Source organism: Mercenaria mercenaria, chromosome 17 (assembly GCF_021730395.1).
Source record: "Mercenaria mercenaria strain notata chromosome 17, MADL_Memer_1, whole genome shotgun sequence".
NCBI classification, from domain to species: Eukaryota; Metazoa; Mollusca; class Bivalvia; order Venerida; family Veneridae; genus Mercenaria; species Mercenaria mercenaria.
The window spans coordinates 1879204-1891340 of record NC_069377.1 but is presented as its reverse complement, the minus strand read 5'-3'; the positions used below and the strand labels follow the sequence as shown (position 1 = coordinate 1891340).

General features: G+C 32.7%; 1 protein-coding gene across 8 annotated transcripts in view; it reads right to left on the bottom strand.

The window, feature by feature from the left end:
- LOC123535620 (recombining binding protein suppressor of hairless-like) overlaps positions 1-12137 on the bottom strand; it is a 43245-nt gene that overhangs the window by 19086 nt on the left and 12022 nt on the right. For 4 of the 8 annotated variants that reach the window (XM_045318342.2, XM_045318341.2, XM_045318339.2 and 1 more), the window contains exons 2-3: positions 5962-6340; positions 1934-2147 (exon numbers count right to left, since the gene is read on the bottom strand). In XM_045318342.2, the coding sequence (XP_045174277.1) occupies positions 1934-2147; positions 5962-6199 (452 nt within the window). In that variant the 5' untranslated portion in view covers positions 6200-6340. Of the gene's footprint in view, positions 1-1933; positions 2148-4225; positions 5348-5961; positions 6341-12082; position 12137 lie in introns of those variants that run through there. The other 4 variants (XM_045318337.2, XM_045318340.2, XM_045318343.2 and 1 more) reach the window with 4 other exon arrangements.

The window sequence follows — 12137 nt, the reverse complement described above, 5'->3', positions numbered from 1 at the left end:
TAAAGTTTGTCATTTAAAACCAAATGTTAATGAACTAAGAGCAATAAATGTTTTCTGTTTTCTTTTCTTTTTCAATAATTATAATTCAAATATGAAAAATAGCTTCCACTCAACTGTATAACAGCCTAAAATAACGCCCACAATTTCCTGATCCTAACAAGTTCCCATCAAATGTATGACTATTAACCTAAAAGAAAGTTCCTCAAATTAAGAAGTGCCCTGCATTTGTGTCACCATTTCAATGCTGCTACAAAATTATTCAAATCTCTTGACAGATCATGCCATGACACTATTATTCGTAACATGTCTTCTAAAACTCCAATTTCACTTTATTTTATTCCAAGTATTACTTATGATACATCTTATATGAGGTTTGTTATTCCATAACACTACAAATTCAAAACTACGAGTTGCCATTTATACCCTACGTCGTTTTTTTAATTTCCTCACCAATTATGCAAATATGTTCTCTGTCCATAACCTGAACAACCGAAACGCAGGAAATTAAATGTTCACTTCAATTAATAATAACGGAATTAACAATGATATTGTTTCTTTGAAAATTTTCATAAGGAGTTATGTTGGATGATTCAACAACAAACTAAACAAACTTTATAACGGAAGACATTACAGTTGAGCCCCCAAAAGCGCATAAAAACACCAACGAAAAGACTAAATTGAGTTAGTTGTGCAAAATGTTGATTTGTGATGCTCCGGAGATGTTAAAAAATCTAAAAATTTGAGTCTGAATGGGTAAGAAAGTATGAATAGGTAAGAATCTAATTTTGTAGCGGTGTTTGATCATGGTCTGCAATGTTCGCTATTCAGTCAGTAAATTTTCAGTAAACACCCCTTCGAATAATAAATGGTATTGTCCAAATTGAATGATGGACCAGTCCATTATAGAAATTTAGCAGGGTTAAACAGAGGTTATGCAATATTTGCAAAGGTTTCGCAATCTCTGATCAATGTAGAAATTGTAAATATTTTTCTAAACTCAAACTGTTTCTGTTCCCGTTACTTTTAGTTTAAAAAATACTGTACAGATAAAATAAAATCTTCAATCTGAATTTTTTTTTCAACAACATTAGCTGAATTCATTCTTTTACAGCTATAAAATAGTACATAAAACTACATAGCTTTGAGCATCTATCAGGTATTTACAAAGACACCTTTCTTTACTAAGTTGCGAAGTGCAAAACCATGATTTTGTACTTTTAACAAAAAACTTCTTCGCTAGTCCTCCTTATGCACCTCTTAGTACTGTATTCATTAAACGATGTTTTTTGTTCAAATTACGACACATTAACCCTGCACTCACCAAGATTCCTTTAAATGCAAATTTTTATATTACTGTACCTTGTTCAATCAGATGAGCAGAAAATTTGACTTAATTCGGCAGAAAATCTTTTGATCTTTCTGATCAATAAAAATTTCACTGTTATAAATGAATGAGTGAAACAACATGTAAAATCGTGCCCACCCAATGTGTCGACTATTGTTATTACCACAGGTAAATATCTTGGTGGATGACAGAGAGTTTAGGGCTTCATACTTTGGTAGTTTGTGTTTGACTTTTATTTCAACAAGCCCCTGAGGGGTCAAAATTGAGGATAACGGAATTTGTACAAACTTTGTAGTGCATGTATCTTTTACAGAAAACTAACTAAAATGTTTTTGTTTTTCAGATATTGGTGATAAACTGTGATACTATTATTTCAGTAAAACAAAGATAGATTCTGTTCTCAGAGCCTAAGATTAATTAGATTCAACAGAGGATAGTGTTGGGACCTATACATGGGTAGTCTTGTACTTTTCTGACAAAGAAATAACTCTGCTAGCTTCAAGACTAGTTCATTCAAGTAAAATGTTGCTCAACATAGAAAAGTTTTCAAGATCATTCACATTTTTTTACCCTTACAAAACTCCTTACCTTTTATACTCGTAACCATTTATATCTGTATGTGTTCTCATGATAGGTGGCGAGGGAGTTGGGAGCGGACTTGGTGGGGTCTGTATCGTTGATGGTAAGGAGCCGAGTTCAAGATGGTTTGGTGCTGTCATGGTTACCATGCTGTCATTCATCTTGTCCGGCGGAGTTAAAGACCCTGGTATAAGAGGCTGACCACTTCCATCTGTAAATAAACCTAAAATATATAAATTAATGGTTTGAAGAAAAAGAAACGGAACAAAGTTTTTCCACGTTGCAGACGAAAGGTAATAGATTAAATTAGTTTTACTACAATGGTTCATACTACTTGGCCAACATAATTACACCGATCATACATTCAAGTGACCATCATTCTTAGGTGGCAAACAGCCTAATAAGCTATCATAAGTTATCATAAATTTACCTTACATACAGGCATAATACTAGAACTGTATGCCTTTGGCAGGCTACATAGTATCCCATAACACAGCCTTCCTGTCCATAATAGTCTATAAACTGATGTAAAGAAGCTGGTTTTAGAGCAACAGGACTGCGTAAAATGATTGTGGGGTATTAAAAATCAATCAAATTATGGAGTATCAAAAATCAATCAATTCCTTCCTTCATTTAGAGAAACTGACCACCAAATTTTACATCCAAAAGGGGCCAGAGCTCTGCCAAAAACTTTGTGGATTGTAACCGATATACAATATAACAGTGTACAAAAAATGAATTTGACCCATATATCCTTTCAAAAGTTACCATTATCAAATATAAATAACTGCAAATATTATCAACAGAAAACAGCTCTTTTCCCCCAAATTTCAAGTCGGAAAAGGCCCACGCCAAAAACTGATGAATTGTAATTGATACAGATTAAGGCTCTTTTTTTTTTATAATTATAATTACATTACTGTGTACCAAAAATGAATTCAACCCATTCATCTTTTCAAAATTTATCAGATAACAACTTTTTCATAATTGTAGACTGTTACTCAAATTGAACTTGATTTTTTATTTTATTATCATAAACCTACTTACTTAAAATGAATCCCATTTATTTACCTGTGAAAGAGTTATTAAATGGACAGAGTTCTGCCGAGGATTTCAGCATGATGGGCCCATGGCCCATCTACCTTGAAAACATGGGGCCATTCTGAAACTTTTTGGGCCGTTCAAAAAGAATCAAATTTTACATTTTAAAAACTTTACATTTCTTATGCTTTAAGAAGTGTAAAGTTTTTTAAATAATAAATGTAAAATTATACACAAAGTACATGTCAATGTCATTAATTCTCTTTTCCTTATATCTTAACCATGTATGTTCAACCAATAAGTTCTTCTGAAAGCTCTGTTTGTCAGACGTTTTACTCTTACTTTTCGCTTTACTCAAATTACTTGACTGGGTGGGGGTCGGATCAATCTGTGATTCTGAGGTTCTTGTTTAATGTTCAGCGTTATCTATATTTGAATCGTCGTTTTTGTTCAATGTATCATTTTTATTTGTATCTTTCCCCTATGTAAATAAAGTCTGGTTCATTTTCCTAGGGGCAGGAGGACTGAAAAATTCGTGCATAATCGCTTTTCCTTTCGGTGCGGTCGCCATTTCGATACAATCAGGGTGCAATTATCACGACACATTACTTTTCAAATCTGTCGCAGTGATCTCCCCTGGAGGTATGTCTATCTACCGTGCAAGACCGGCAAACTAGCGAACATTATCGGGTTTGAGTTTCAGATTTTCTGGCGCGCCAAAGGCCCACCGACATGAAATTTGGTGCGCCATTCATATTTTTTTTCGCGCCAATGGCGCAAAAACGCAGCCTCAGCAAAACTCTGAATGGACAACCATAATTTTAAGTTACAAGGGGCCATAACTCTGCCAAAAGCCCAAAATCTAGTGAATAGTAACCAAAATCACTCTCAACCTGCATCTTGTAATTTATATATCTGTCTACCAAAAATAAACTCAATCTGCTCAGCCTTTCAAGAGTTCCCTTACCATAGGTGTGTGAATGCAGGGACAGACGGATGGACAGACAGACAGACTAAGTTGACTCCAGTATACACACTCCTAAACTTTCTTCATGGAGTTTAATAAGACCAACATTCATAAAACTTTTATTATAAAAATAAAATGTTGCGCAACAACTTCTCTGAATTTTCAGTTCTTAAAAATCAAACTTAACACTATTCTTAAAAACAAAACCTAAGCATTAATGTGATGACTCATAACAATATAAGATTGTGTTGTGACTTTTTTTCCGCACTAAATATATGAAGTTTTTCATATACCTTCTATGATATAGCCGGAATAATCGTCGAAAAGGAAATCCACTTGAGATGACAGCATCTCCACTCGGTAGTTACTTCCTAAATCCATGTTTTAGTAGCGAATTACTTAAACAAACTGTTGTGCACAATCTCTTTAGTGCAGCTGTATTCACAAGGTTCGATTGATCAGATATAATTGATTATATTAAAATACATTTTCATTTAGATTTATGGACTTTACGGAAACCACAAAGACTTTTGATTATCTTATCAAAAGACGGTTTTACCATAGATACCAACACCTTCTGGCTATGTAACAATGAAAATTCTGTGACGAAAATCCACTTAAATTTCAGATAAAAGATAATTCATTGTAATCCTTTCAAAATTGAACAACACTTGATAAGAAAATAATTCCTTTGTTTCAAACCATTTGCTCTTGAATTTAAAAGCTTTTCAACGTGTTCTAAGCTATTTTTGGTCTCAATTCTTAAGACAAAGGTTTCAGGTTGAAAATCAATTTCCACAATAAAACTCCTTCAGAACGTGCCATATAAAATGTCTTTATAAAACACACAAAGAAAAAAAACTCACTATCCGTTAACTGAAGTCTAAACTATGTGCAAATGTGATAAAATACAAACAAATGCCTCTTATGTTATTTTCCAACATCACCATTGGTACAAGTGTTTTTTGAAAGTCATTCTAGTCCCCCCCTTACAGTTGTCTTGCAAGCGGAAAACTACAATTGTAAAAGGAAATATTGATATGAGTAGGACCATATGTCACAAGGAGCTCATTTTCCCATGATATTATTTGCTAAACCGACATTATTGATGGTCATTGTATTATGTTTGTACCTAAACTGAGAACACTTCTACAGGAAAGGTTCAAAATCTCAATCTTCACATATTGATATATTGCAATTTTCAAAGCGTATTATGGCGCATATGCTAAATTCTGGGATTTATTTTATTTACATTGTCTTTTTACACTATCTGAATGAAGGGTAAGCTTGATTTAAGCATGCTTTCTAAGGAAATGTGTCATGTGAAAAATCTGCTAAAACTGCTACCCTTACCATGCTGGACACAACTGATTCTGCCTTTGCGACCAGTGTAGATTGTGATCAGCCTGCACATCCATGCAGTCTGATCATGATCTGCACTGTTCGCCATTCAGTCGCTAGCTGTTTGGTAAGCACCCCTCTTAACTGTTAATGGTACTGTCCAAATTGAAAGAGGGACAAGAAATTTAGCAGAGTAAGGGTTAAATATAAAGTGTGACACGAGTTCAAATGTGTCCCACTAAAGTCTTTGACTCCAGACACGCAAAAGAAACATACCCATGACATAAGCTAGAGAGGGTTAAAAAACATATTTGCAGGTTTTTAAATTTGTATCGAGATAAATGCTAAAGTTTTGCAACAGAAGTTATTCCACAAAAGAACGAGAAAGTAATTCTCGACGATTCTGGACGTAAATCTAATGATCTCCTTATTACATATGCATCTAGGTTAATAATGTTATTAACTATGCTATGTGTTCTTCAGCACAAGTGAAACTAAAAATAATTGTTGTAATTTTTAACATGACAACACACATGGCTCTGATGTCATATGACATCACACACGATACGAGGTCTGAGAATCGAATATAGAAATATATTGATGTTTCTGTTTCCACTGTAACTTAACCGAATTTTTAAACGAGTCTCTGTAATAAATATTACTAGCTTCAGAACATGAAAGTACACACCTTGATCTTGAGGAATCCCGACTCTGATTCCATTATGACCAGTAAACATGTGCTGCTGATGCTCCAGCTGTCTTTCTTCTTTTATCATTCCATTCACCAACTTACTGCTCGATAAGTCAACCGGATCATCGTAACTCGACTGAGCCATGTGCCCATTTATCGTATGATGTGAACTGGTGGCAATCAGCTGTTCTGTACGAGGCTGAGGCTCATATGACCCATGCTGACTTCCTGACATGAAGTAATGGCCGACATTCTGTGACTGATCGTCTGTTGCGTAAGGATGGGACTGGTTTACATGATTGTTGCTAAGCGAGTAAATAAGTTGCTCATTGCTTCGGTCAAGATTCGCTCCAACTGTGTAACCATAACCACTTGCCTGAAAGAGAAATTAGTAAAATTATTTCTCGCTTGCTCGATCAGACAGATTAGAATATAATAGTCACTTGCCTGAAGAGAGATATTAGTAAGCTCGTCTGATCAGACAAATTAAAATACAATCACAGTTTGCCTGAAAAGAAAAATTTGTAAAATTTTATCCTTGCTTAATTGCCTGGTCAGATCCATGGACAAGAACATACATGGTCACTTTTTAGGAATGAGTAATTCTTGGGAAGAAATTAACTTTTTGAACTAAAACCTGTACTTCTTAAACCTTATAATGCCGGACACGACTAGTTCTGCCTGTGCAGCCAGTGTAGATCATGATCAGCCTGCGAATTCATACAGTCTGATCATGATCTGCACTGTTTGCCATTCAGTCAGTATCTTTTAGGTAAGCACCCCTTATAACAGTTAGGTCCTAACAGTTAATGGTACTGTCCAAATCAAAGATGGACAAGTTCATCATAGAAATTTGGCAGGGGAGTGGGTTAAAAAAACAACAACTAGCAAACAGTGATTTTTGCCATCACAGGAATGGCATATCAGTAGAAAACCAGTAACTTGTAGAGCAATTTCCCCCCATAATTTTTGGAAAGTTATCAGGTCCAAGCCAACTGGGAACTATGCTGTCTACCACCTGAACTGGGAATTTTTGAAAACAACCAAAATTTAATTTTACATCTAGTCATTTAAAAATATTTTTTTTTGAGAATTTAAACATTTTTCTGGTTTTTCATAAATCAGACTCGCTTATCACCAAGGTCCCTATAATCACTGTACACCTAGATAAAATAACAGCGAGACATTTTGAAGGAGTTCTATAAATAAGACTACTTTCAAAACAAAATAATGACAACTCCTAAAGAAACATAAATGAATTTCCTTACCGAAATAACTTCCAGACAGGAAACAAAAAAGTTCATTTCAATGCCCAACTTGAAAAAAAGAGGTGCTTGCATAAAAGTTTGCCAGTCTTTCTAATATCTTAAAGCTAATAATTTCTAAAAGCGACATTATCATAAACTAGTCACGTTTTTTTTGGGGGGGTTGGATTTAACGTCGCACCGACACATGATAGGTCATATGGCGACTTTCTAGCTTTAATGGTTACTTACATATCAGTATTAATTTTACATATTTTCAAATGCTTTTCAACATACTTTCAGCAAGTGTTTGCAGGGTTTTTTCTTTCCGATTTGGGAACATAGCCTATACCCCCAGTATTGGGAATTTTGATGCGTAAATGTTCCGAACTGGGAAATATTTAGTCCCATAGGATATAGTGAGGATGCGTTTAAGCACTTTCTCATACACTTACTTCACATTGTACAACCTCTTTAACATACTGCCATTACAAAATTGTCCATTTTGTGCAATTTTGATGAATTTTTTTTTCAGAATGTAGATTGGGAATTTTTGCACTCATTTTGGGAAAAAAAAACTTTTTGACATTGGGAATATAGCCGAATAACGGCTATAAAAACGGCCGAAAAAAGCCCCTGGTTTGTATCATTCAGATAGATCATTATTTTATGAGAATATATATTCTAATTATTAAGAGTTGCTTTAAGCATTTGAGAAAACACTCTATTCAGAAAATTCTGGGTTCCAAGTTGCATCAGCAGGCCGAATTAGTTTCTTTTCTGTTTTCTCCCTTAAGAATTAATACACATTATCATGATTTTTTCCACCGGTGTCTTTGGTTTAGAAGACCCTAGTTTCTACACTTTTTATCATGTTTAACGTTCTGTCCCATGATAGAATTGGATACTTCAAATATTCTAAAGGAGTTACCCCCCTTTAAAAAAGAAAGATATTTGTAAAGAAATAAAAGCAAACAATTCTCAAATACAATGTCTAACCTAGTTATGTAAAGTTTAAACACTGGTACATTGTTGCAAATGCATCAAGCGAAGACATTGTAACAGCTTTTTTAATTCAATAATTTTTTTAATATATAATATATATGAGTAAATTGACAATGGTTTTGTAGAATAATATAAATGTCTTATTTTATGCTGTTTAATTTTCATGTAAAACAATTAGAACTTTCTTTCTATGAATAGTATGATTTGGTGATGTTCAAACTTTTTTCTCTGAAACATGGATATTGCTATAAATGTATATTAAAAATAAAAAAAAACTTTAATTCCCTGATACATGAATTGGTGTTATTTAGTTTTCAGTTAATGACAATTAATAGTAACATAATTTTACTGGGATAAATCATTTGTTTAGAAGCTTATTGGTATGCATTAATTATTATAATATTTTACTTGAAAAATTTTGACATTTTGAATAAAAGGAAGGTACATTCTAATACTGGGATATCGGCTCTAGTCAAGCTTATTGATGCCATGACAATCAGTGTTTTCCAGCTGTTGTTTATTTAAACAGAATAGAACATTTTCTAATTATATTGTTTTTGCTAGCTCAAAAAACGGGTCACATGTTTTACTGGAATCCACCTAAAAACCGGAATACACCATACTATGGGGTGCATTTTGGTTATGGAAATTTTCCGCTCGCTCGCAAAATTTAAAACTGTTTTGCGCAAACATACTTTATTTAAATTATTTTCCTTTTGTAAATTAATTATTTAATATGTTATAATAACTAAATTCTGACAGTCATAAACCCTACAAAAATACCATTAATTAAAGAAATACAGATGTATTCCAGTTATACGTGTGACTGCCAAAAAACACACACACAAAAAAAATTGTTTTGTTTGCTTGCTCCTTTTCTCTGAAAAATAACAACAACAACAAAAACAACAACCAAAAATATTAAAGAAAATAATAAATATGGTCTTGCCTAGGGAGAAAAACAGTTATTAATATTTGACTAAAAACTTAAAAAACTTTTATGAAGATGTCACAACTGTTGATGCATATGCAAAATAAACAGTATTCACAGGGATGTGATAGCCCATTGACCAAAAACGAGGCAATAAGTGGATACCCGGGCCTTCACCTTTCAACAATATTACAATTTTTGTACTAATATCTTGCCAAATCTGACAACTTTTTTCTCAAATTTTTCTGTTCAAAAAGAGGAAATCAGCTGAAATGAGGAATTAATCACATACCTGATTCAGTTGTTATTTTTTTTCCCAAAATAATACTTTTACCAAGACCACTTCAAACTTTTCCTTTTTTTTATTTTTGCTGTCCAATTTCCTTCTGTTTTCACTAAATACAAAGAATTTTCACAACCAGGAACAGAATTTACAACAAATTACTAGGTTTTTCAGGGTCACACATTAAACCGGAATCCACCTAAAAACCGGAATGCACTTTCTATAACCGGAATACACCTGTATTTTTCTAATTAAAGGTATTTTTAAAGGTTTTTTGATATAATTCAATCATATATATCATAAATAATCAACATACCAAAGGAGAATACAATACATTCACGCAAAACGATTTTATAAGAGATTGAAATTCGGCGACCGTGCGGGAAATTACCATGACCGAAATACACGCGTATTTCTTCAACAAATGCTATTTTTGAAGTGGTTTATGACTGAATTCAAAAATATATATCATAAATAATTAATTTTCAAAATGAAATTAAAATACTTTTGCGCATTACGTTTTGTACATGATTGAAAATCGGCGAAGGCACTGGAAATTTGCGTATTCGTAAATGAATTTCCATGCCCTAAAATTCTCTAATGTACACCCGTATTTCTTAAATAAATCGTATTTTTAGGGTTTATGATAGAAATCAATCATATCTAAAATAAATAATTAATTTACAGAAATATACATGTACAAAGATGCATTTAAATCCGCAACGACATCGTATTGCTTTATTTAAAACCACATTTCTATTTACGTTCACGAGGTCACGTACACTAACAGAAATCTGTTTGCCAAAAATCGTTTTACTCCATTTATTTAAATTGCTGTCGCTTTTTTATTATTTAAGTTTTTTTTATTCTGTTCTTTGTACTTCCTGGTCAAAAGTCTGAATTTTATGGCCTACTTTTAGAAAGAAATAAGTAATTAAGATCGCGCTGTTTGAAGTTTTACAAATAATTATGTGAACATTCGACCGTTTTTATAGAATTTTCCCTACATTACTGTCGATATCTTATTAAAATCGTTATAAAATTCAAACTGTATTACTTCTTAAGCGGTGTTGAAAACTTGAAGCGATAATATTAAAAAATGAATACACTACGCGCGTTTTTTTTGTATGTGTTGATTAACAAAAGTAACGTCGAGCGATGTAAATTAGATATTACGATAGGTCGCACGTGCTCGTGGAATAGAAAATTACCGGCATGATGTTTTGTATCTTTACGATCTCGGGTAAATTCCAGTCAATCCGAATAATAAGTTTGTTGACGTTTTTCACGATGTAATTTCTGAATTTTGGTAAAGTTACGACGTAAAAACACTTTTCCTAAATTTCCGGAGTGGACTGGAATTAATAAAACTGATTTTAACAAAATAAGGAATTCTGTAAATGAAACACTGAAAAAGTATTTAAATGAAGACTATGTTGATACAGGAAAACGACTACGATACCCGAGACATTATGATCGAGACTTAGGAAGGAGGAATCAAAATGTTTAAATCTACAATATATCGCTGTTTTAGCAAAACATTGAATTAGTATTGATACGTTAAAGTACATGAAAAATAAAAAATTATACTGAATGTACCTAATTTTCTTCAATTTTTCAATTCGCAATTATAACGACAAGTACGAAATTAAACAGCTTATCATATTTAATTGCACTTACCTTGTCAGACATTATTTGTCACATGTCGCATTATGTGTGCTTACAAATATACTGATTAATTGATATAATCAATAGGTGTGATAATCCAATCAAACTCAGGACTAATCAGAGGCACGTGTTTGTTACGCTTCATATATTCAAAGGATCTTAATTGTGCTTTGGAAATAAGCGCAGTAACGTTTTTATATTTAAAAAAGTTATAATCTCGTATACAGAATTAACTTTTAATAAACTTCTCTCAAATATTCATTCATATTTAATCTGATTGAACATGGTTCTACAACTTACAAAAAATGATAAAAAGTGTTTAAGAGAGTACTATTTATTTTTTAAAAAAGGACGAGTGCATTTATGTTATGGAAATTTCCGTGCGCTCGCCAAATCCAAATCTCGTATAAAATCGTTTTGCGTTAAAGTATTTTATTTTCCTTTTGTAAACTTATTATTTATATTATACTCGAATGAGTTCTGCAATAAACCCTATAAAAATACCATTTATTAATAAAATACGGGTGTATTTCGGTTATGGAAATTTCCCGCGCGGTCGTCGAACTTCATTCTCTTATAAAATCATTTTGCGTAAACGTATTTTATTTTCCTTTCGTATGTTAATTATTCATGATATATATGATTGAATTATATCAAAAACCCTTCAAAAATACCTTTAAGGTGTATTCCGGTTATAGAAAGTGTATTCCGGTGTATTCCGGTTTAAAGTGTGACCGTTTTTTCCTGATTTCCTGAATTTGTGTGACCCTTGAACAATGTACATACATAGTCAGTCTATTATAGTCAAGACTCGGTTGCCAACATGGTAGCTTTCTATATGGTTTATACCTTTGATTTACCATAAAATAATGCCATCTTTACAAGCGAAACAAGCTGGTTTTCAGCAGTAGAAACATAAAATGAATTCAAAGTTCTACAGTATACAAAAAATTTAACACAGAAAAAAAGAAGAAAAATAGTACCTACAGAAAATGATTGAAAGAATAATTTTCCAACAAGAAACATGTTAATGGAATAATAG